General features: G+C 44.5%; 1 protein-coding gene across 1 annotated transcript in view; it reads left to right on the top strand.

The window, feature by feature from the left end:
- Positions 1-18,347, top strand: part of GTF2F2 (general transcription factor IIF subunit 2) — a 247,215-nt gene extending 228,868 nt beyond the window's left edge. The window contains exon 9 of the mRNA XM_044286548.1: positions 17,952-18,347. Coding sequence (XP_044142483.1) covers positions 17,952-18,071 — 120 coding nt within the window. The 3' untranslated portion in view covers positions 18,072-18,347. The remainder of the gene's footprint in view (positions 1-17,951) is intronic.
- The last annotated feature ends 8,741 nt before the right edge of the window (positions 18,348-27,088 follow it).

Below are 27,088 nucleotides of genomic sequence, written 5' to 3'. Positions count from 1 at the left end.
TTATGCAATCCATTGTAGGTTTACTGTTGCAGTGAGGGGAAGATTTTATCTGCAAGGTAATCCTCATGAAAATAATAGGTGTAGAAATAGGATAACAGCATGACTGCTGTATTCTTTTGATAGGCCTACACCGCATTCTAAATTATTATGCAAATTAAAAATTTTCTCTGATTTTCCTAAATGGTCGATGGAAATGACAGTTAGTATAATTTTCAAGTCATCAACCGCTGAAGTATAAATCAGATTTTATTGAACAAACCTCCCAATGATAAAAGTATTTTGTTCACAAATAAAAAAATTCAAAATGCACAGTTCTAAAATATTATGCACAACAGCATTTCAAAACATTTTATAGGTTGTAAAGAACTGAAAATTGTCATTTGTTGAATTCGTAGCATTGAGAGGTCACATTTACTGAAATTAAAAGCTATTTCAATCAAAAACATCTTAACAGGTCAAGTTACATGTTAACATAGGATCCCTTCTTTGTATTCACCTTCACACTTCTTGCATCCTTTGAACTTGTGATTTTTTTGTTGAGTTTCTGCTTGAGTTTCTTTGCAGGATGTCAGAATAGCCTCCCAGAGCTGCTGTTTTGTTGTGAACTGCCTCCCACCCTCATAGATCTTTTGATTGAGGATACTCCAAATGTTCTCAATAGGGTTGAGGTCAGGGGAGGATGGTGGCCACACCATGAGTTTCTCTCCTTTTATGCCGATAGCAGCCAATGACTCAGAGGTATTCTTTGCAGCATGAGCTTGTGCATTGTCATGCATGAAGATTAATTTGCTACGGAAGACATAGTTCTTCTCTTTGTACTATGGAAGAAAGTGGTCAGTCAGAAACTCTATATACTTTTCCGAGGTAATTTTTACCTAAAGGGGCCTACCAGCTCTCTCCCCATGATTTTGGGCCAAAACATGACTCCTCCACCTCCTTGCTGATATCACAGCCTTGTTGGGACATGGTGGCTATCCACCAACCATAGACTACTCCATCCATCTGGACCGCTCAGGGTTGCACGACACTGATCAGTAAACAAGACTGTTTGAAAATGAGTCTTCATGTATGTCTGGGTCCACTGCAACCGTGTCTGCTTGTGAGCACTGGTTAGGGGTGGCCGAATAGTATGTTTATGCACAACTGCAAGCCTCTGGAGCATCCTACACCTTGAGGTTCGCGGGACTCCAAAGGCACCAGCAGCTTCAAATAACTGTTTGCTGATTTAAATAACTGTTTGCTGCTTTGTAATTACATTTTAGCAGCTGCGCTCTTAGGCTACATTCAGATGACCGTAAGCGTTTTGAGGTCCGCAGATTGCGGATTCGCAAAACACGGATACCGGCCATGTGTGTTCTGCATTTTGCGGAACACACAGGGCCAGCCCTATATAGAATTGTCTATTCTTGTTCGCAATTATGGATAAGAATAGGACATTCTCTATATTTTTTGCGGGATACGTAACAGAACTACAGCTGTGGACAGCACACGGTGTGCTGTCCACATCTTTTGCAGTCCCATTGAAGTTAATGGGTCTGCACTTGTTCTGCAAAATTGCAGAACGGATGCAGACCCAGAAATACGGTCATCTGAATGCACCCTTAATCCGATGGATTTGTCTGGCAGAAACCTTCCTCATTATGCCTTTATCTGCACAAACCCATCTGTGCTCTGAATCGGCCACAAATATCTTCACAGTACGATGATCACACTTAAAGGGTTTCTACCACTTCAGTTTGACCGAATTAGCTTTCAAACGCTAGCGATCTGCTAGTGTCTGATCTCCATAACCATGCCATTCTTAGACCTTTGTGTGGAGCCGTTTCATTAAAAAACTAACTTTTATTCCTATGCAAATGAGCCTCTAGGTGCTATGGGGGCGTCTTTTCAGCACCTAGAGGCTCGGTCTACTCACACTGTATGCCCGCCCATCTCGTCTTGAATGCCTGCCTCCATCACAGCCATTGGACGAATTCTCGCGCCTGCGCCGTTCACTTCCGTCATCTGCTCAGGCGCAGTGAGTAAATGATACGCTCCTGGTGCCGTATTCCTCACTGCGCCTGCGCCGACTACGTCACAGTGAGGAAGCCGGCATCAGGAGAGCGGCCTTCTCTCACTGCGCCTGTGCCGAAGACAGAAGTGAACAGCGCAGGCGCGTGAATTCGTCCGATGGCTGTGATGGAGGCAGGCATTCAAGACGAGATGGGCGGGCATACAGTGTGAGTAGACCGAGCCTCTAGGTGCTGAAAAGACGCCCCCATAGCACCTAGAGGCTCATTTGCATAGGAATAAAAGTTAGTTTTTTAATGAAACGGCTCCACACAAAGGTCTAAGAATTGCATGGTTATGGAGATCAGACACTAGCAGATCGCTAGTGTCTGAAAGCTAATTCGGTCAAACTGAAGTGGTAGAAACCCTTTAAGTTTTTGTGTAATGTACTTTATGGCAGCAGAGAGATCCTTTTTCTTTCCCATATTGCTTGAAACCTGTGGCCTGCTTAATAATGTGGAACCTTTTGGGGACAGGTTTTTTTTTCAATTATTACATAGTACTTATTTTGAGCTAAAGATCTTTTTTTCAATATGGTCTTTTCTGTCATTTGGGGAGCAAATGGACTCCTTATCTCTGCGCTCTGATCTTATTACTAATCACTAATAAGTGTTTATTACCTCTTAGTAGTTTAGAGATAAGGGTTATTGGATGACCATCTCAAAGTGAAAGTACCAGTCACACAATTAGAAAAACAGTTAACCCTCTGTGACAGAACGGTTCAATATTTTTTAGTATAGGCCATTTGAAAATATGATTTTTTGCTAAAAATGAGTAAAATGCAATCAAAAACAAAAATTGCCTCCAAAGGTGTACAAAACTGGGCTCTGTTAATTAGTTTGCCAGGTGAGCCCAGTTATCATTGATTTCAGTGATCCAAAGAGCCCTGAGACACAATATCATCCCTGAGTTTAATTGAAAAACACAAAAAATGACATCTATATCGCACTTAAATCCAATTTGCATATTAATTTGGAACGTGTTGTGTAGATAAAGATGTCCACAGAAGTGCATTGTACTTATCAATGTAATGTTTAAAGGGAAACTGTCACCTCAAAAAATGCATCTACACCCGCCAGCAGTACCTTGTAGTTGCCCCCAGCCTGTTAATAGTCATATGCTTCATCCTGTTGTCCGATGCTGCGTAAGTTAAAAAAGACACAGTTTTATTCTCCATCAGCGCTATATTGCCGGCCAGCTTGAAGTCAAGGGCGCAGCGGCCTCCTTGCTTCAGTCAAGGTAACCGTGCCCCCTAACCGTCCCCTCTTGCCTGAGAGTGACAGCCTGCAGTGCGGCCGCGATTCCCCAAGTCATGCTCATTGTGCCGCTAAAACCCGGCTAACAGCTGCAGCAGGAGATGAGATAGCTAAATTACTACAGAGTGTATGTGCGAAACTTGGGAAATTATTATTGTAACGGAAGCGTTTTTGCAGATCCATGACTGATCCGCAAAAAACGCTAGTGTGAAAGTAGCCTAATAAGCAGCGTTTTTGCCGCACTAATATTCGCACAGAAAAGCGCACATAATCAGCATCACGTTCAGCCACCCTGAGGGTGAGGTCACCCTTTTGTGCTTTCTCCAGCATTTTTTTTGTGGTCTAAACACCAGATCCAGTAAGCTGAAGGTATATGAAACACAGGACACAGAAGTGTCTTTATATATTTTTTTTTTATAATTATGTAAAAAAAATAAAAAAATCTTTCTGGCTTCTTTAAAAAAAAATGCAGAACGGAGCCTACAGATCCCTTAGACTACAATGGGGTCCGTTAGGTTTACGCTCAGAAGTTGGTTTTGGAGCGGAGACAAAAGTCCTGCGCGCACAACTTTGGTCTCCGCTCCAAAATCATCTTTTGCGCGTAAACCTAACGGACCCCATTATAGTCTATGGGATCTGTAGGCTCTGTTCAGCTCAGTTATGTGCCAAATTCATCCTTTCCGTTCTCCTGCTCCTATAACCGAACAGGAAAACGGAAAGGCTGAACGCTGATGTGAACTCAGCCTTTGTGGTAAAAAAAAAAATGCAAACGAACGCAGTTTTTGCGGCTTGGATGCGGACCCATTCGCTTCAAATGGGCCGCAAAAGATGCGGACAGCACTCCGTGTGCTATCCGCATCCGTTGCTACATTCCGTGGTCCGCGAAAAAAATATAACCTGTCCTATTCTTGTCCATTTTGCGGACAAGAATAGGCAGTTATATTAATGGCTGTCCGTGCCGTTCTGCAAATTGTGGAACACACACACGGACGCCATCCGTGTTTTGCGGAGCCGCAATTTGCGGACCGCAAAACACACCGGTCATGTGCATGTAGCCAAACTGTGCTGTGTGTGTAGGAACCATAACCCAGTTGCTGTCTGTAACCTAAAATAAGTCTACTTTCTCTGTATTTAGCAGTGATTTGTGTCTCTCCCACCTCTACACATGCGCCTGGCATACATTACCTGCAGTCATTTGATTTGTATTCTGCTTCCAGATCCTCCTTGTTTTCTTCTACTGCAGATCCTTGCTAAATGCAGGATCTGATGGCTCCAGGGACTTTCCATCAACTATTCCCCAATGCCTTTTCTCAGCTTAATATGCAGTGCCGTCCCTTATCCTAATAGAGGAAGAAATTCTCTCCCCTCCCCCCACATTAACAGGATTTTATCTTTTTTTGCTCCTCTGTCAAAAGCAAGCACAGAGTTTCAGATAACACACCAAATACCCTGCAATTGATGTACGACGTATATACGTTTGCATAGTTTTTGATTCTGTATCAAATTCTAACTGTGTATTATTAGTGTTGCTTTTTGTAGCAATATAGATCTTTTTATTTGATTGCTCTCAAAGCCTTAGCAATGTTGTATTGTTGGGAACTGAATGTGATGTAACTAAAGTGAAGATCATCTCTTTGACCCTTTCTTCTAGGTTAGGCTACTTTCACACTCGCGTTTTGGGCGGATCCGTCATGGATCTTCAAAAACGGATCCGTTACAATCATGCAACCGTCTGCATCCGTCATGAACGGATTCGTTTGTATTATCTGTAACATAGCCAAGACGGATCAGTCATGAATTCCGTTGAAAGTCATTGATCCGTTTTCTATTGTGCCAGATTGTGTCAGAGGAAACTGAATTGTCCCCATTGACTTACAATGTGTGACAGGACGGATCCGTTTGGCTCAGTTTCATCAAGCGGACAGCAAAACGCTGCAGGCAGCATTTTGGTGTCCGTCTCCAGAGCGGAATGGTGACTGATCGGAGCCAAACTGATGCATTCTGAGCGGATCCTTATCCATTCAGAATGCATTAGGGCAAAACTGATCCGTTTTCGACCACATGTGAGAGACCATGACGGATTCACAAACGGAAAGCCAAACTGCCAGTGTGAAAGTAGCCTAAGGGTACTTTCACACTAGCGTTAGAAGGCAAGAACTGCCTGCCGGATCAGGAAATCCATATGCAAACTGATATCATTTGTTTCCAGATCCGGATGCAGATCCGTCTGACAAATGCATATACCGGATCCGTCTCTCCGGTGTCATCTGGAAAAACGGATCCGGTATTTCTCTTTCACAGATTTAATGGTCTGTGCATGCACAGACCGGGAAATTGGATCCTTTTTTCCGGAACACTTACCGAATCATGTGTGTGTGTGTGTATATGTATATATATTTTTTCTCTGGCCAAATACCGTAAAAGGGACTGAACTGAAGACATCCTGATGCATACTGAACGGATTGCTTTCCATTCAGAATGCATTAGGACAAAACAGAAGCGTTTTTTTCTGGTATTGAGCCCCTATGATGGAACTCAATACCGGAAAACTTTAACGCTAGTGTAAAAAGTATCCTTACCTTTACTGCATTATCACCCGTCTTCTAACATATTTAAGATACCTATTTCCTAAAGTCAGAATGCTTTGAGTAATGGGTGCTGGGGAGAAACAATTGTCAATGGGCAATTTAATTTGCTCCTGAAGTAGTTATTCCATTTTCTGCACAATTATTCCCTCATATACTGTACATATACATATAAGGTGGCTTTCAGACAGCAGTACTACAGTTGCACATTAGCCTCTGTATTCAGTTCAGTTTTTTGCGGTCCGCGGAACGGGCGGCCCATTGTAGAAATGCCTATTCTTGTCCACAAAAATGACAAGAATAGGACATGTTCTATTTTTTGGGGCGGGCCACGGAACGGAGCAATGGATGTATTATCTTTAACATAGCCAAGACGGATCCATTTTCTATTATGTCTGAGATGAACAGATCCGTCCCCATTGACTTGCATTGTGGGTCATACCAGATCCGTTTTGCTCCACATCCCATGACGGAAAAGAAACCGCAGCTTGCTGAAGTTTGCTCTCCAGTATGGGAATGCAATTAAACGGAACGGAATGCATTTTGGAGCATTCCGTTCTATTCAGTTACGTTTTGTCCCCATTGACGACGGATCTCAATACCGGAAAATAGAAACGCTAGTGTGAAAGTAGCCTTACAATGCCCATACCTGTCTTGGTTCTAATGAGCCAGATTGGGATCCTGTGATGATCGAATTCTGGTTCAGTACGATTGTTTGAGGTTCAGCCATAGGAGTTGTAATATGGTTGCAAATTTAAGGCTCAAAAGGAACCTGTCACATTGTGCGCACAGTGTGTTATAGAGCAGGAGGAGCAGAGCAGATTGATATTTAGCATTGTGGGGAAAGGTCCAGTACAACTTGAGCGTAGCTGTACGGAGCAGTTTGTCAATCACTAGAAATAGTACAGATTTAAATGAGTAAAATACAAGATTTACTGAATCATTTCTCATTAAACTGTACATCAATCTGCTCAGCTCCTCTTGGTCTATAACTTGCTGCCTGTAGCTTGCACTGCATCTTTATGGTGACATTAAAGGGGTTTTCCGGTAAAAATTACATTTTAACCAGTTCCTGCTGCATGGCCCCTGAAACAGAAGATTCATACTTACCGGCTCCACGTTGCCCCGGTGGTCCGCGCTGCCTCCTTTCTCGCCATCTCCCGACCTGACACCATTTACATCCAGCTGGTTATGGGCATGGTCTCTAACAGACCGTTCAGTGGCAGTGGCCACAAGCAGCACATCATCGCACATGCCCATAAACAGTCGGATGTAAACAGTGCCAGGACCGGAAGATGGGAACAGCAGAGGAAGTGCAGACTACTGGAGCAGCATGGAGCAGGTAGGTGTGAACCTTCTGTTTCAGGGGCCTTGCTGCAGGAACGTGTTCTCATAACTGGATGTAGGTGAGCAAAAGTAGTGGTAAGCTAAAGTTGGAGGCAGCAGCAGTCGAGACTGACCGTGCTACATCAAGCATCACTACAGACAGGGGCATAGCTATAGGGGGTGCAGAGGTAGCGGTCGCTACCAGGCCCAGGAGCCTGAGAGGCCCAAAGACCCTTGTGCCACATAAGACACTGGTATTATAGAAAGTGTATGCAAGTTACACCTCTGGCTGGACAGAAAGGGGTTAGGTTAGGAATTTGGTATGGGGGGGGGGGGGGTGCAGTTTAAATTTTTGCCTCATGCAGCACGAAGGTTTGAGGGAAGGGGGGCCCAAGCTGAACTCTTGCACCAGGGCCCATGAGCCTTTAGCTACGCCCCTGAATACAGAGGCAGACTGGGAACTGAAAGTGGCCCTGGAAAAAAACTAAAAGTGGCCCCAAGTTGTAGATGAGGGGCCACTGGGGCAACAGAAGTAGGCAGGGCCAGCAATACCGTAGTGCAGCACAAAATTCTGCCCCAGCAAAACCAGATTCCACCATGCAGCATAAAATACTACCCTATCACCACACTAAGGACGATGATGCAATTGAATTCAGAATCATTATTATGTACCCGGCCAGTAGCAGTGAGGAGGGCTTGGGTTGCCCCCTGGGCATCGACCCACTGGAACATTTCCCTGTAGGGTACATGACCAGTCGACCCCTAATATAATGCAAATGAAGCTCATGGAAAGAGCTGTTACAACCATGTATTAATAGTAATTTGGAGATATAAGTGAAATCAGATTTTCCTGACGTGTTATCTAGACAATACAAACGCATGCAGTTATTACCAGTATGACCACACATAATCATCTTCTCACAATGTTACAGTTCTATCCAGTTCTGAGTTTTTTATTTCTGGGAAAGCTGGGTGACGTCTGTGCTTGCAGAAGTGACAGCAGTGCATTATTCTTCCATATAAATGTGCCGGGTTATTTTGTAGGTTCAGGGTAATTTGTTTTGTGGAGTCTATATTCGTCTCATTCTGGCATTGGATACCACTGCTGCATCCTTGAAATATTTTTAGACATATTTACTGTGCAATCATAGTTGAGAGGTGAAATATCTTTTTGTGAAGCAGAGATGCTTCTACGTGCTGTCTAATTAACTCTTCCAGTACCATGTCTGACACGAGGCTTAAATTCGACTGTGCCTGTTGTCTGTGAATGAAGGCAGGCATCTTAAGGTTGAAATCATGGATGGGTCACAGAATTGTTGCAAAACGTTTGATGGGTCATAGACGCATATGAAACGGTTTGATCGGTGGTGGTCTGATTGCTGAGACCCCCACTGATTGCTGTGTGAGGAGAGTGAAGCATACACATAGCACTCTCCTCACTGCAGAGGATGGAATTAAGACCGACCACAGACTTTCTATAGAGTCCGTCTCGCTTCCTCTTCTGCTGTGAGAGTCACTGTGTACTTTCACACAATTTCATTTAATATAGAATGGTGTAAAATCACTTCATTTAAAAATAAGCTTGTACATACCTTCCAACTGTCCCGGATCCGGCGAGACAGACCCTGATTTCAGTGGCTTTCCTGGAACAGCTGAGGTATGTCCCCCTCTCTGATTGTAATGGTGAAGCAGAAGCTGTCTGCTCCCTGTTTCACCATTCACCTTACCTGTTGATGCTCATATTTGGCTATAACTGCTCTGAAGGTGGCACATGTCTGGCATGACTACTGTGTTGGGGGCACATGTCTGGCATGACTACTGTGTTGGGGGCACATGTCTGGCATGACTACTGTGTTGGGGGCACATGTCTGGCCAGAACGACTGTGTTGGGGGCACATGTCTGGCCAGAACGACTGTGTTGGGGGCACATGTCTGGCCAGAACGACTGTGTTGGGGGCACATGTCTGGCCAGAACGACTGTGTTGGGGGCACATGTCTGGCCAGAACGACTGTGTTGGGGGCACATGTCTGGCCAGAACGACTGTGTTGGGGGCACATGTCTGGCCAGAACGACTGTGTTGGGGGCACATGTCTGGCCAGAACGACTGTGTTGGGGGCACATGTCTGGCCAGAACGACTGTGTTGGGGGCACATGTCTGGCCAGAACGACTGTGTTGGGGGCACATGTCTGGCCAGAACGACTGTGTTGGGGGCACATGTCTGGCCAGAACGACTGTGTTGGGGGCACATGTCTGGCCAGAACGACTGTGTTGGGGGCACATGTCTGGCCAGAACGACTGTGTTGGGTGCATAGCAACTGTGTGCAGGCACACAGGGGGAATAATTACTATGTGGTGGCATGAAGAGGACTGGGTGTGTATAGTTATGTTTTGAGCAGAGTTAGAGGCATGGCCTAGTATGCTACGCACGACGCACATATTGTTCCGCTTTGTGTTTTTCAAAAGTTGGGAGGTATGCTTGCATCCACCTGAAAAAAAAAAAAAATAAAGCTGTTAAGTCATGTCCTCTAGGGGTCTCAAGTCTACCTAATTTTCAGTCCACTGCCTGTTGTCAGGCAAGATCAGTCCCTAGTAACAGAGTCTCAGAAAACGTCTGAGAGGAAGTGGGGGCGTGCCAGCTGAGATCCTGAACCTGATAAAAGAACTACTGCTACGCTGCTTCTGAACATCACGGGAGCCTCCTGTGTGTCTGTAAGTGTAATGTCCCCCTCGGTATCTGTTCTGTGAGCTCTGGCGCTGAAAACAAACATAGTGGGAATTAAGGAAAAGGATGTCACAGCAGTACAGTGCGTCCCGTACTTCTGAGTAACATGCACCTAGCTGTACCGCTGAAAAAGACGTTCCTTCACAGTTATGATTGTACAAAGAAGCAGCCATTATGGAAAATAAGGTACACGTTAAGTTTATTTTATTTGGTTATAAAGATGGCAGTCTAGCTTAGTGTTCGGAGAGCAGAGAGAGGGGCTGCAGACTGAGCCATCAGAAAGCTACTCTGACACAGTTTACACTGAACAGGACTGAGCTGCCTGCAGTATAGGGGGATGCATGCAGGCTGCTGACGACAAGCTGAGCAAACAACTGAGAATATGGTATTTCTGAATTTTCTTGGTCTGTAAGTAAATCTATGCTGAAGTAGATGTCTGCCTATATGACAATGTGTGAGAACCTAAAAGATCCTTGAAGACTTAGACACTCTTCCTATGGAAATCCCTAGACAGCATAAATAGTTTTGACGTTGACTGCAGCCGAGAAAGGGCTATAGAGACTGTTCACATGTACCTTTCCTTCTTATATATACAGACAGGCCAACACCCCTCTAGTGGATTGTAATACGTCTTTCTGATTTTACAAATCTCCATATTGGTACATCATAATGATCCATTATCAGTATTAAGTGTGTGACTGTTACCATAGCAACAGGTATCTTCGGAGGATTGACAAGAATTCCGCATAATTTCTTTACACTCTATGTTTTTACATATGATAAATTGTGCTATAGTTTTCATATTTGTTCCTCAAAAAGTCATCTAGCCACATTCTCTATGAGATTATTACTCCTCATCCACAAGTCATTCCTTTATTACACTTTATTCGTATGGTGCCTATAGTCCACATTACTCCAAATGTATTCTCTCACATCAGTCCCTGTTCACAGTCCAATTTCCCATTCTCCGACCCATGCACACCTAGGATGCCGATCGGATGTTGGGGATATAGTATGAAACCAAAGAGGAGGAAAAAGAGAGTCCCTCATAGCTAAGATCAAACTGCGCTCCATCTTTGTTGCTAGTTTCTGACCATCTAGACCAGGGATCAGCAGCCTCCTGTACTCCAGCTGTTCTGAAACTACAACTCCCAGCATCCTCCTTTCACTTCCATGGGAGTTACAAAAAGAGCCGAGCAAGTGTGCATGCTGGGATTTGTAGTTTCACCGCAGCTGGAGTGCCGGAGGTCGCTGCTCCCTGATCTAGACAGAAAGGCTTGGTATTTGTATCCTTATCCAGAACCTTGCTTCCTTGTTGAGGGCAATGCAGTTCCTCTGCCAAAGGCATAGGACCGACCTAAAAGAGATCTATATGTGAACATGACTTTCTTTAGTCCTGATTTTAAACATATCATTTATTTTCTGTACCAGCGTGAAAACCGTTTTAATGATTAGAAATAATCTGTCCTGTTTCTGTACCTATACATCATTCCATAGAAACCAGGAGACAAAGCTTGGTCTATTCACTCCCAGCGCTACCTGTCAATAATGCCCTCTGTGATGTGTCAGTGCAATCTGGCTAATGGTCTGACTCACAAAGGTGTGGATGTGGAGGGAGGTGTGGATAATGCTTTTTAAGATCTCCTTTGATGTATATGTTATATAATGCTTGCCCCTGGTTGTTCACCATCTACATAGACTATCAGAAGAAAATGGTTTGCATTATGTTATACAAGACAGAATGTATATTCTTTCTAGCACAGATAGTACTCAAAAAGCTTAGATGGGTGCCTTGCAGCAGCAGGTATTATTCAATTGTAAAGAAGATTTTGGAAACCTTTTTAAACTGACAGCACAGGAGAATTTCTGGACTGAGTAAAGTGTTAGTATTTACTGCCATCTGCTGGTTGAGTACGGGGTGGACAAAAAAAACATTATTTACATAAAGGCCTCATGCACACGGCCGTTGTTCTGGTCCGCAGCCGAGCCGCAGTTTTGGCGGCTTGGATGCGGACCCATTTACTTCAGTGGGGCCGCAAAAGATGCGGACAGCGCTCCGTTTGCTGTCCGCATCCGTTGCTCTGTTCCGTGGTCGGCAAAAAAAAATATAACCTGTCCTATTCTTGTCCGCGCTTTTAGGACAAGAATAGGCAGTTATATTAAAGGCTGTCCGCAAAACACACAACGGTGTTGTGCATGAGGCCAAAGGAGAACACTTGTGGCTGCTGTGTCACTTCATTCTGTTAGAGCAGAATTAGGCAGACAGCATGTCATGATGTAAGGCTACCTTCACACTAGCGTTAAAGTTTTCCGGTATTGAGATCCGTCATAGGGGCTCAATACCGGGAAAAAACGCTTCCGTTTTGTCCCTATTTATTGTCAATGGGAACTGAACAGAATAGAATGCACCAAAACGCATTCCGTTGCGTTCCCAGACCGGAGAGCAAACCGCAACATGTTGTGTTTTGCTTTCCGTCCTGGGAAAAACGGATCAGTCATGAACCCCAATGCAAGTCAATGGGGGCGGATCCGTTTTGACTGCCACAATAGAAAATGGATCCGTCCTCTCTTGACTTTCAATGGAGTTCAAACTGGATCAGTCTTGGCAATGTTAAAGATAATAAAACTGGATCCGTTCAGAACGGATGCAGATGGTTGTATCATCATTAGCGGATCCCTGCCGGATCCAGCAAAAACGCTAGTGTGAAAGTAGCCTAAGAAAAAAACAAATCTTTTTCCAGATGAGGAAAGCAGCAGTGTATATTAACCTCCTCCCGACCGCCTAACGCACGGATGCGTCCTGAAGGCGGTCGATTCATTCCTCCTGGACGCATCCGTGCGTCATCTCGCGAGAGGCGAGATTTCCTGTGAACGCGCACACAGGCACGCGTTCACAGGAACGGAAGGTAAGCAAGTGGATCTCCAGCCTGCCAGCGGTGATCGTTCGCTGGCAGGCTGGAGATGTGATTTTTTTTTTTTTTAACCCCTAGCAGGTATATTAGACGCTGTTTTGATAACAGCGTCGAATATACCTGCTACCTGGTCCTCTGGTGGTCCCTTTTGCTTGGATCGACCTCCAGAGGACACTGGTAGCTCTGTAAAGTAGCACCAACCACCACTACACTACACTACACCCCCCCTGTCACTTATTAACCCCTTATTCACCCCTGATCACCCCCCTGTCATTGATCACCCCGCTGTAAGGCTCCATTCAGACGTCCGTATGATTTTTACGGATCCACGGATACATGGATCGGATCCGCAAAACACATACGGACGTCTGAATGGAGCCTTACAGGGGGGTGATCAATGACAGGGGGGTGATCACCTCATATACACTCCCTGATCACCCCGTCATTGATCACCCCCCTGTCATTGATCACCCCCCTGTAAGGCTCCATTCAGACGTCCGTATGATTTTTACGGATCCACGGATACATGGATCGGATCCGTAAAACACATACGGACGTCTGAATGGAGCCTTACAGGGGGGTGATCAATGACAGGGGGGTGATCACCCATATAGACTCCTTGATCACCCCCTGTAAGGCTCCATTCAGACGTCCGTATGATTTTTACGGATCCACAGATACATGGATCGGATCCGCAAAACACATACAGACGTCTGAATGGAGCCTTACAGGGGGGTGATCACCCCATATAGACTCCCTGATCACCCCCTGTCATTGATCACCCCCCTGTAAGGCTCCATTCAGACATTTTTTTGGCACAAGTTAGCGGAAATTGTTTTTTTTGTTTTTTTTTTTGTTTTGTTTTTTGGTTTTTCTTACAAAGTCTCATATTCCACTAACTTGTGTCAAAAAATAAAATCTCACATGAACTCACCATACACCTCACGGAATCCAAATGCGTAAAATTTTTAAGACATTTATATTCCAGACTTCTTCTCACGCTTTAGGGCCCCTAAAATGCCAGGGCAGTATAACTACCCCACATGTGACCCCATTTCGGAAAGAAGACACCCCAAGGTATTCCGTGAGAGGCATATTGAGTCCATAAAAGATTGACATTTTTGTCCCAAGTTAGCGGAAAGGGAGACTTTGTGAGAAAATACAAAAAAAAAAATCTATTTCCACTAACTTGTGCCAAAAAAAAAAAAAAATTCTATGAACTCGCCATGCCCCTCATTGAATACCTTGGGGTGTCTTCATTCCAAAATGGGGTCACATGTGGGGTATTTATACTGCCCTGGCATTTTAGCGGCCCGAAAGCGTGAGAAGAAGTCTTGGATCCAAATGTCTAAAAATGCCCTCCTAAAAGGAATTTGGGCCGCTTTGCGCATCTAGGCTGCAAAAAAGTGTCACACATGTGGTATCGCCGTACTCATGCTGGGTGAGATAAATATCTTGGTCAAATGCCAACTTTGTATAAAAAAAATGGGAAAAGTTGTCTTTTGCCAAGATATTTCTCTCACCCAGCATGGGTATATGTAAAATGACACCCCAAAACACATTCCCCAACTTCTGAGTACGGCGATACCACATGTGTGACACTTTTTTGCTGCCTAGGTGCACGCATTTGGGCCCCTAAAATGCCAGGGCAGTATAACTACCCCACAAGTGACCCCATTTTGGAAAGAAGACACCCCAAGGTATTTCGTGATGGGCATAGTGAGTTCATGGAAGTTTTTATTTTTTGTCACAAGTTAGTGGAATATGAGACTTTGTAAGAAAAAATAAAATAAAAAAATAAATCATCATTTTCCGCTAACTTGTGACAAAAAATAAAAAGTTCTATGAACTCACTATGCCCATCAGTGAATACCTTAGGGTGTCTTCTTTCTGAAATGGTGTCATTTGTGGGGTGTTTGTACTGTCTGGGCATTGTAGAACCTCAGGAAACATGACAGGTGCTCAGAAAGTCAGAGCTGCTTCAAAAAGCGGAAATTCACATTTTTGTACAATAGTTTGTAAACGCTATAACTTTTACCCAAACCATTTTTATTTTTTTTATCAAAGACATGTAGAACAATAAATTTAGCGAAAAATTTATATATGGATGTCGATTTTTTTGCAAAAAAATCGTTAAATTTCGATTAATAAAAATGTCAGCAGCAATGAAATACCACCAAATGAAAGCTCAATTAGTGAGAAGAAAAGGAGGTAAAAGTCATTTGGGTGGTAAGTTGCATGACCGAGCAATAAACGGTGAAAGTAGTGTAGTGTAGTGCAGAAGTGTAAAAAGTGGCCTGGTCATTAAGGGTGTTTCAGCTAGGGGGGGTGGAAGTGGTTAATAATCCATCCTAAAGACTTATAGTTCTAAGTCGGTCGTAAATGAAGCTTACGTCAGTGGCTCCCTATATCATTCACACATGTGCGTGGAACAGAAGACTACCAGATGGGCGCATATACTGAACATAACGTGTTGTGGTATTGAAATGAATCGCATAGTAGAATGTATATTAACCTGAAGCATCCATTCCCTCCTATCCAAACCTAACCCATAATACGTCCTTGTCCCAATATTTGACTTACTGGATGGGGGGGTTTGATGGGTTAAATAGTAAGGGGCTCAACATCACTGCTTCCTTTCACATAATATATTATAAAACAGCCACAATTAGGGGAAGCTCAGGGCATAGGAGTTTATATGGTTACCATTGTCTGCAATGGAAGCTGTAATAATCAGTTGTGTGGTCTGCCTCTGGACGGCACACCTGACTGCTGGCAGCCATTTATTAAAAGAAAACAATGTTCTCACTGGGAACCCAGGTGACCACTTTACTATCTGTTACCATCTCCCAAACTGAAAGCCAAAACGCCAGTGTGAAAGTAGCCTTTTGTGGTGATGGAGAAATGGTTGACTTTTGTAGTTAAAGGGGTGATGATTAGGGCTACTTTCACACTAGCGTTTTTGCTGAATCCTGCACGGTCCAGCAAAAACTCTTCCATTACTATGAACGGATCCGGTTATGAACGGATCCGGTTGTATTATCTTTAAAGGGAGTCTTTCACGCAGATTCACCCTATTAACCTAATAATAGTGTTATGTCCACGGCATCCCCCCTATTAAAACGGTGCTTACCGTTTTTTCCTTGCTAGCATCGTTGTGGAGAAAAACGCTTTTAATCTGCATGCAAATGAGTCTGTGAAGGTGCCCAGGGGCGGCGTTACCACGGCCAGTGCCCAGGCCCCTGGGTCATTTTCATACGAAGGCACTTCCCCTCCGCGTCTGCCCGCCCTTAGTCTCTGTTCTAACCTCCCTTCTCCCGCCGATATCGGCGCATGCGTGGGATTGCGGACGGGAGGAGGGAGGTTAGAACAGAGACTAAGGGCGGGCAGACGCGGAGGGGAAGTGCCTTCGTATGAAAATGACCCAGGGGCCTGGGCACTGGCCGTGGTAACGCCGCCCCTGGGCAGCTTCAAAGACTCATTTGCATGCAGATTAAAAGTGTTTTTCTCCACAACGATGCTAGCAAGGAACAAACGGTAAGCACCGTTTTAATAGGGGGGATGCCGTGGACAAAACACTGTTATTAGGTTAATAGGGTGAATCTGCGTGAAAGACTCCCTTTAACGTAGCCACGGCGGATCTGTCATGAACCTCATTGAAAGTCAATGGGGGACGGATCCGTTTTCTATTGTGTCAGAGAAAACAGATCTGTCCCTATTGACTTGCATTGTGGGTCATGACGGATCCGTTTTGCTCCGCATCCCAGGATGGAAAGCAAACCGCAGCATCCTGTGGTTTGCGCTCCGGTATGAGAATGGAACAGAATGCTTTTTGGAGCATTCCGTTCTGTTCAGTTAAGTTTTGTCCCCACTATACAATGAATGGGTACAAAACGGAAAAGTTTTTTTTCCGTTATTGAGACCCTATGATGGATCTCAATACCAGAAAATATTAACGCTAGTGTGAAAGCAGCCTAATGGGAAAAATGAAAATCAGACATCATATAGAACATAGCAATCTCTTTCTAACGGAGCTAGAACCAGCCCTGTACCTCACATGGATCCAGAGATCTTCCCATTCATTGCTCTGCTAGCTTTATATCAAGCTGACAGCTCAAGGGGCATTTCCTTTCTGCTGCAGCTCACTCCCTATGACAGCTCAGGAGACAGTTCAAGGATGAAACTGAGCATATGCGGCCTTCTCAGTGAGCCAAAGAAATGAGGGGGGAAAAAACAGCAGGTTGCGCTATACAGATAAATTTTATTGAATAAATCGGTGGTTATAAGGAATTTTTAACTACATGCAATTACAGAAGAATTCAGACTCAGGTGCTGTTTGTAAACTGTAGAATATCTTTTTTGTGGGGAAACATCTTCAAATCTACTAGGAGGTGCTTATCATATATGTGTCACGGTCCCTCCCATGACAGAGGTGAGAAGATCGGAGAGACTGGCAGCACGTGAGGGTATTTGACAGTCTGTTTTCATCTTGCAGTGTCTTGTCAGGTGCAGCTTGTGATCATTACTGAGGCTCTATTTAGTTCTGACTCACACTGCTTACCATGTGGTTGATATTTCCTGCTGGAGTTGGTTGAGCTGGAGTGTTGTTCCTTTGGATCTCCTGCTCCTCCATTCTACTTAAGCTAAGTGCATTTTGTTGTTCGCTAGTGTCTGTTGTTTTCTAGGCCTCAGGGAGACGCAGGTTCCTTCATCTGGGAAGGAACCAGTAGTCTCTTTCCCTGTCACCACTCCTAGAGCTTTCTAGGGTCTCCAAGACCTAGTTTCCGGTATATGAGTATTTCCACCTTCAGGGTCTACTCATATTGGCAGGAGTCAGGGAGAGGTCTAGGGATTCCTAGGAGGTCACCATCCCTCTCCCTTAGCTTTTAGGCCTAGAATCCGGTCTATTTCCTTCTGTGTGTTTTCTGGCGTTTTCCCCTCCGTGTTACCCGTGGCAATATGCAGTAGAAGTGAGAGGTTTTTGCAGATCACCTCTATAACTGTTCCCATGGGCAGGACACATTGAGAAACATACGGCATGTCATTTGTATTCCAATCTGACATCTTTCAGCTGACATATCTTTTTGTTTCTCTTCCAGCAATATCTGAAAGAAATATTGCGAGACATTGGCATTTACAATGTAAAAGGAACTCACAAAAACACTTGGGAACTGAAGCCAGAGTACAGACATTACCAAGGAGAAGATAAAAGTGACTAACGGCGTGTTGTATGGACGAGAGGCAGTGGGGAGCTGATCACATCGCAGGCTTGGTTTTTACTTTTCTATTAATGATCAGCCGCACAATGCAAAAGGCGAAGAGCGGATGGGGAACCCCTTACTCCTGAGCACAGTGCCTTTGTCTGCAGAAGGCTCCTGTCTATAGTCCTTTGTGCATTTGCTTCTATTCAGATGTGTGTAGTCTATTTTTCTAAAATCCCCTTTGGGATGAGAACATTCCCCCCTCCGGCAATAAAAGTTTTGTTTTATTCTATACATTGTATTGTGTCTGTGTATCCCTTATCTCATTTGTCTTTGTGTCACAGTCCTCTTAGAGGAGGCGATCAGCAGTATGCAATTCAATTGGACCTGTCACCACAAAATTCAATGCAATCTCCAGGCAGCATGTTATAGAGCAGGAGAAGCTGGGCAGAGAGTTATATACTTTGGTGGCAAAGGATTCAGTAAAACTTGTAATTTATACATTAAAATTTCAGCTATTTCTGACTTCAGTTGTACACAGGGCCATCTTATCAGTGATTGATAGCATTCCATGTATAAATGTGTATACAGGAAATACACAATCTGCTCAGCACCTTCTGCTCTATATGCTGCCTGCAGATTGCATTGCATTTTGTGGTAACAGTCTCTCTCTTTAAAACTGGCTTTCATGCAATCAGAATTAAAGTGAAAGGGGGACAAATGATGATTATTCATCTCTTTCATCTTACATATTGTTGGCAGCACATCCCATTTACAAGGGTGATCTGTTGCTGAAAAACAGCTATTTTAGATGCCTCATGAAAAATGGCCGCCATTGCTGTTTGCAGAACAATTACAGACTATGGGTGTATTCACATGTCTCTTCTTTTTAATGCACCGTGAATACCGGCTGTCCAAAAAAAGGACATATCCTATTTTGTCTGGTTTCACAACCTACATAGAACTCATGGAGCTGTTTTTCAGAAAAGACATCCTTGAAAAATTTACAGTTTTACAATTTTTACCGTCCGTTTTTTTTTTGTTTTGTTTTTTATTGCTGTCGTGTGACTGTAGCCATAAACATAGGATCTTTCAGTCCCAATAATTTGCCTGATTCTTGGCCAGTGTTAAAGGGCCCTTAGCAGTAATTTGTGAAAATAACTCCCATTGTCTCATGTTTAATACATACATGAATGTCAATACAAAATGGCCCCAACTTGGAGAGAGGACATGATTCCCGTGACTGATAGTTTTTTTTATTTTCTGTTGATGTTTGTCTGCAGAATCTAGGTTACTACTGATAGAAAATCCTTGTGTATTACTTTGTCCTGGATTCCACAGGAAGAGACCCCTTTAATAGGTTCTCAAATTAAGAATGTTCTGAAATGTGTTGTCTGTCCTGTAGCCATAGAAATCAGCGGGATTGTATGCACCTTCCCTGATTCTCCAATCATACTTTTACCAGCTTTGCAGCATATTAAAGGGTTATTCTTGTAATTATAAAATTCCCCTATCCACTGGATAAAGGATAACTGCTAGATTGGGTGAGGTCCAACTGCTGGGATCCCCACCATTTCCCAAAAATGAGGATTCCATTGGAGGAGCAGTTGGCAAGCATGCACATTGCCACTCCAGTCACTTTCTATGGTTCTGACAGAGATGGGCTACTTTAATACCCCCGGTGGGAGACTCTGGCATGGCTGTGCCGTCACATAAGCGAAGAATCAGCCGGACACAAACCGTAGCATGCAGCGTTTTGTGTCCGGCCGGTTCTCCAATAGTCTGCCTGAATGTGTACGGATCTTCGCCGGACCCTATTATACTTACTGGGGCCGGCAGACATTCTGTCTGCATCCAGCAGCATTGGATACGGAGAATTTCGGTAACAGTTTCTCTACCGGAATCCAAACTGGAGGTGTGAAAGTAGCCATAGCTGAGTGTTTTACATCATCAGTCTGATAGAAAGTCAATGGAGCAGTTATGTGCTTGCTTAAGCACAGCTCCATTCACACAGGAGCTCGGGACCAGTGATTGGACCCACATTGATCTAGCTTGTTATTACTAAAATGCCCCTTTTAATGAAATTTGTAGCATCCCTGCATCCACAGTGTAATGGTTATTTCGGACAATGTTTACGTCCATGTGCTGGCCAAGTGTTGAATGGACAGCGCTGACCACTGACACATTGTTAATGGGCCAATAAACATGTCTGATGTTCTTCATGGACCATAAGTCTGTGCAGAGAAGATTACAACATGTTAAGAGATTCTATATGTGCAGCGTTCTGGCAAGCAAATAAGCTTCCCTTTTTTGTGAACCTAAAAAATAACCACAAGAGGGCAGCAGCAAATTAAATGTCAATTGGCTGTGCTGACTTTATTTTTCAATGCATCAGTTTAAGGGCTCATTCACACGACTGTAGTGTGATACTGGCACATGTGCGTTTCGGATCTTGCGGACCACATATGGCTGGCACTATGATAGAAAATGACTATTCTTTTCCACAATTGCGGACAAGAATAGAACATGCTCTATCTGTGTGCTGTCCACATCTTTTACAGCCCCGTTGAAATGAATTGGTCCGCACCTGTTCCGCAATTTTGCGGAACGGATGCAGACCCATTCATACATTCTTAACCAAAAGAAAGATCAATGGGACTAGGACTATAAAATGTATAATAATCTTTTTTTGTCAAAATATATAAGTTAAATACAATAATAAGGAGAAAGAGGCACGATGGAAAGTGATCCTGACCTCCTGACAAAGCCTGAGGGGCGAAACACGTTTCGAGGTGTTTGTGTGTGGGGTACATCATGTCTGTGGGTAGGTTGCTATAGCTGCATATAGACCAGGGATGGCCAACCTGTGGCTCTCCAGCTGTTGTAAAACTACAACTCCCACCATGCCCTGATGTAGGCTGATATCTGTAGGCAGTCTGGGCATGCTGGGAGTAGTAGTTTTGCAACAGCTGGAGAGCCTCAGGTTGGCCATCCCTGATAAAGACTGTTCCCCTGAGTAGTTTCTTTTTGTATGTACATATGTGTGCTATGTGCAACTATTGATTTGATTACTGTATGTCATTATTTACATGTACTCAGCACGGCACCAGTACTACTGCTCCGGTGAAACATAGCACCTAGGACTCTGTGTACTTTTTATGTATTCAGCAAATATGCATCTAGCTAGAAGTCTAGTATAGTATCTGCAGCTCTGTGCAATATTAATGTACTCAGCTTCAGGTATTGTAAAGCCTTTATATGTACTAAGCTTTAGGGCTAACTGGATTTTGTATGTATTCAGCACTATATATTCAGCTAGTAGCCAAGTGGAGCATTTATAACTTTGTGCAATATGTATGCACCTAGCCCTTGGTATCATTAGGTTCCTATATGTACTCGGCCTTATAGTTTTAGTCTAATGTGCTACCCTGGGCTTCTATTCGTTGCCCTGGTGGAGAACCTGAATTATCCAGCTTGGTCAACAAACTTTTTGGGGCGTGTATTTTTTCGCCCCCACTGGTGGAGTGCAACTATTAGGACCTTTATGGTATCTTTCCATTTCATCCACCATGACGGCCCACATTGAGATTGACCCTTGACCTCTGTAGGGGCAGGAACACATAGAGAGTTTAAGAACCCCCCACCCCTCCACCTCCTCAGTGCTTTCCTGCCCCTACAGGGGCCAACACGTGGAGAGGATCCTCCTCAAGGAGGATTACATCGTTAGTTTTACTTTGCAGGTTCTCCAGCTGGCCTCCCGCGGCATGGGCTAAGGCTGGCCAGCTTGGAGCATCGAGGACCCTCGTCTCGGCCTATGCTGGGGCCTGTGGTCCTCCCCCATACCTCTCGTACTTCCTTCCCTCCTTAGGGAAGCAGTCGGGGGTGCCGGATTCGCGGGCGCGCGGTGTGCGGTGTGCGGCGTTCTTCCTCCGCATGCTGTGGGCTTGTGACCGGCTGGGGGAGCAGGTGCGGCGCATGGAGCGCTCAGGAGGCAGGCCGGACGCCGCACGCATCCTCTCATAGGCTAGTGCGGCGCCGGCTCTTGCCGTCACCAGGGGCGCAGCTTGATGACGTCAGACGCCGGGAAATTTGAAAAGGGTAGTAGACCGCGGTTCCCTCCAGCTCTTGCCTGCTGCACCGCGATGTCTGAGACACCTGCTCCCCGCCAGGAAGGCCCTGATCCCACTACCGCCAGTACCGTGAGTCCCCTTCTGGGGGGTATATATTTCAGTCTTTTGTCATTGAAATTCTAATTGGCATATCTGGTTGCTTCCTCACTCCAGGGCAGCAAGGAGTCAAAGCCAAAGTCCAAACTCCTAAAATGCTGCGCTTGCTCTAAGCGTCTCCCTGAGAACTACAAAAAAAGGTTGTGCAAATCTTGCACATCGGAAATTTGGAAAGAAGAACAACCAGATATTCTGTCTGAAATGAAATCTTTTATTGCGGATGAAATTAAGTCCTCTTTAGCCACCCTGACAGCCCCCGCTAGTACTCCTATCCCCTCCAAGAAACGCAAGTTGTCCGCTATCTCCTCTTCTGAGGGCGAGGATGTTGAAGTGGCTTCCACCTCATCCAGACAATTTCCTAATGAGGAACCCTTGTCTGACGGGGAAATTCCGGACGAGGATAAGAAATATTTATTCTCCGCTGATGAGATGGAGGAGCTGCTGAGAGCAGTTAGATCCACAATGGGTATCGAGGATACCCCTAAACCTCGTACGGTGCAAGACGAAATGTTTGGGGGCCTTAGATCTAAATCCTCTATAGTTTTTCCCATTAATGAAAATATAAAGGAGATGATAATGGAAGAATGGTCAGACCCGGAGAAAAGGTTAGGCGTTCCTAAGGAGTTCAGAAACAGGCTCTGCTTTGATCCGACTGAATGCAAACTTTACAATCAGACCCCTAAAGTGGATCTACAAGTGGCTAAGGTAGTAAAGAAGACCGCCCTACCCTTTGAAGACTCCTCACAATTGAGCGATCCTATGGATAGAAAGGCGGACGGGCTCCTAAAAAGATCCTGGGAATCAGCCATGTTTGGGGTCAAGACTAATATCGCTGCTACTTCTGTTGCTAGAGCAATGTATATATGGCTAGGGGAGTTGTACGTACACCTGAAAAATAAAACCCCAAGAGAAGAGATCAGAGACTCGCTCCCTCTTCTTCGCTCCGCCACAGCATTTCTGGCCGATGCTTCTGCAGAGTCGATCCGCTTCTCAGCCAAGGATGCGGCTCTTTCTAATGCAGCCCGGCGGGCGTTATGGGTGAAGGCCTGGTCCGGGGACAAGGCTTCCAAGGCTAAACTCTGCTCCATCCCCTTCTCAGGGGAATTTGTCTTCGGTCCCACTCTGGATAAGATCCTAGAGGGGGCAGCAGACAAGAAAAAGGGGTTCCCAGAGGAGAAGGATTCTAAAAAGAAGCCCTTTCGTCAATTCCAGCCTCAGCAGAGATCCTACAGGGGGAAAGGGAAAACTGGCCGATGGAGCTATCCCAAAGGAGGGAGAGGAAGAGGCTTCATCCTCAATCCCCAAAATAGACCAAACAAACAGCAGTGACGCCAGAGTAGGGGGGCGACTGATGGGTTTTCTATCTTCCTGGAAACAGGTAACTTCAAATCCCTGGGTTCTAAATGTAATCTCTCAGGGCTACAAGATAGAATTCGCATCAGTCCCCCCAAGAAGATTCTGCATCTCACCCCAGCGCAGGTCAGAACTTCCAAATATTTGGCAGGGCGTCCAAGACCTCTTGGACCTAGGGGTGATTCAAAGGGTCCCTATCCCAGAGGAAAGGAGAGGGTTTTATTCCAGCCTTTTTTTAATAAAAAAACCAGACCAATCCTTTCGCACCATTATAAACTTAAAACCCCTAAACAAGGTAAGTCTAATTGCGTTTTTTTTTTGGCTTTACTATGTAGTTTGGGGTTTGCTTCCCATTATTACATCTGTGACATGAGTGCTGTATCTGATCTATGTACCCCATGTATATCTTTTCTGCATCACTTTCCATCGTGCCTCTTTCTCCTTATTATTGTATTTGAATTATATATTTTGACTAATAAAGATTATTTATACATTTTATAGTCCTAGTCCCATTGATCTTTCTTTTGGTTAGGATTTATGTTGCGTTTTGATCGGAGGACAACTTGGATAACATGAGATGGTTGTAGGTTTTGACCATTCATACAGTCGTGTGGATGAGTCCTAAGTAAAAGTTCTGTTTTGTCTGAACACAGTACATTTTTAGCAGATTTTTGTGTTGAATGATCTTTTTGTGAAGCATTTATTATTTTTGGCTGTGAAGATGCAGCTGACTGAACATATGGATTACTTTGGTTACCTTTCAGCTTATATTTGATGTTTTATTATTAGAATTGCATACTAAATGACATTTTCTTGACTGCTGTGAACATACCGTACATTGCATAAACTTTTTCTTGTCTCTTGATCATTATGAACCAAGTAAGGTGATGCAGAAGTTATGTGGCTCCAAGCTTGAAATAAAATTGTCTTTAACATGATTGCAGAGATTGCCTAGTCATATTTTCTGGTAATATAAATAGGTGGAACGCTTGTATTTGACTATGTCCTGCAGTCCCAAAGAGTAGAATGGAGCAGAAGACACATGGCATTCTTTAATACAGAATGCTAAGTAAAATGACTTGAGGGTTAAAAAAATAACTCACCTCATCCACTTGATCGAGCGGCCGTTAGTCGTCTTTCTTCTTCTTGCAGGACCTGCAAAAGGACCTGCGCTGACGTCATCGCGCTCACCACGTGGTGACGTCAGCTCAGGTCCTGCTGAATGAAGATAGAAGGATCTTCGATCTTCATTCAGCGGGCAGAACATGAATTTTGCATCGCTCATCTGAATGAATCCTAAAAGGGTGTTCTTTTATCAAAATTAGGCTCCTGGTACACCCAAGCATATCTTGCCCAACCTTTCTCCTGCAGCAGCCTGTGCAGGGGAAATGTAGCATTATACAGTGGCCATTCAGATGAATGGATGGGAACCCAAAGCGCTGTTCAGCATCCAGTCCAGCGCTTTTCAGTCCTCATAAGATGCGAGTGGGCATGATGATGATATTTTGCCACCTTTCAAACCTTGTTCAGGTGCCAGCAGCTTATCGGCTACTCCAGATCCTACTAAGGTTTTATTTAATTGCAAAAAAGAATTAAAGGTTAGATCCAATCTGCAGATTTTGTTGCACGTACCATCCTATGATGTGCAAAGAGTGAAATCTGCAACATAAATGGACATGCTGCAGAGTTTATGCAGCATATGGATGGGGTTTGGTACTGTAAAGCACTGTGGATTTTCCGTGTGCAAATCTGGATATAGAATCCACAGTATATCCATTCAATTTATGTTCTGTGTGGACGTACCCTTAGTCATACTAATGTTTCAATGACATCACTTATTTGCCACATATATTCCTCCTTCCCTGCATTCAATGCATTTGCCAAGATATAGGATTGATGGCATTTCCTCAAGTTAGCCACTCAATTTGGGATCATGTAGAGACCAACCTCTAGGAACCCCCGCAATCTGAAAAAGCAGCCTCAGCCAGTCCCTTAACTGTAGTACATGACGCCACTGCTCTCCATGTGGCTGTGTCTGGTACTGAAACTTGAAAGTGGTCATCGGTGCATTCCCCTCCACTGATCACTGGGGATTGGACTTACAGGTCACATATGGATAGCCTATCCCCGTAAAATCTCATATAAAACTGCACCCTGGAGAATGCACCACATAATCTGCACTTAAATGAGAATGTGAATTCATATAGAAGGTGAAATTTCTCCTAAAATGGATGACACGTGTTATATTGCAGAACATGTACAAGACTCAAGTGGCCATGATTCTGTTCTCTGCTTTTCGGGTGACCTTGTGCATCTTGCATACAGAAGAAGGAATGTATATAATGTATGTACAATGTGCTCTGTATCAGCAGTATAACAGTCTATTCAGGCCTTGGGGCCGGTCCCCTGTGTGCAGCAGTCAGAACAGAGGCTGTGTTGAATAAAGTCCAGCAGTTAGACCGCTCGCTGTCACCGCCTCCCATCCACTCCCCATAAGCCGGGTGAAACATTCACCAAAATCTTATGTTATATGCATTTTTTTTCTACAAAAGTTGCAGCTGATGGCTGTAAGTCTGAGGCCGTGATCCGTAATGCTGAGCAAATTACTCTTTTCAGAGTAGAAATCTAGTACATTTCAGTTAGTCTGTCCTATTGATTGGTGGCATTTACACAGGCCTGTCGCTAACCGACAGGCAAAACAAGCAATTGCTTGGGGCCCCGAGCTGGCCCCGGGGCCAAGCAGAGCCGGTGCTTGTTTTGCTTCCTTTAAGGCTGAGTAACTCAGAAGATCCAATGGTGTAGTCTAACCCCCAGGCGTTCCCATGGTGACGGGGACGCTTGCCTGCGGGTTAGAATATACCATCGGATCTGAGTTTTACGAGCTCAGTGAGATCATAAATACTCAAATCCGATGTTATATTCTAACCCCCAGGCGTTCCCATGGTGACGGGGACGCTTGCCTGGGGGTTAGAATATACAGGGCCATGCCGCTCACAGCAGTATATTTATAAACTAATCAGTAACTACTTTAACTTTAATCATTGCTCATTGCTGAGCTGTTTACTTGGATTATTTACTTTGTCTTAGCTCCGGTAATAGCAGGCAGTGCGGGGAGCGGCGCTCACTCACTGACACGCGCCTGCTCCTCCCACTATGCGGCGCAGGTGAGTGACGTCAGTGAGTGAGCGCCGCCTGCTGTTACCGGAGCTAAGACAAAGTAAGATATCCAAATAATCCAAGTAAAGAGCTCAGCAATGAGCAATGATTAAAGTTAAAGTAGTTACTGATTAGTTTATAAATATACTGCTGTGAGCGTCGGGGAGGGGGATCTGTGGATGGCACTGTAGGGGGATATGTGGATGGCAGTGCCATCCACAGATCCCCCTACAGTGCCATCCACAGATCCCCCCCTAAACAGTGTCATCCACAGATCCCCCCCTAAACAGTGCCATCCAC

The sequence above is a fragment of the Bufo gargarizans genome, chromosome 3 (genome assembly GCF_014858855.1).
Source record: "Bufo gargarizans isolate SCDJY-AF-19 chromosome 3, ASM1485885v1, whole genome shotgun sequence".
Taxonomy (NCBI): Eukaryota; Metazoa; Chordata; class Amphibia; order Anura; family Bufonidae; genus Bufo; species Bufo gargarizans.
The sequence above is the reverse complement of the archived record's forward strand: the minus strand, read 5'-3'. Positions and strand labels throughout refer to the sequence as shown.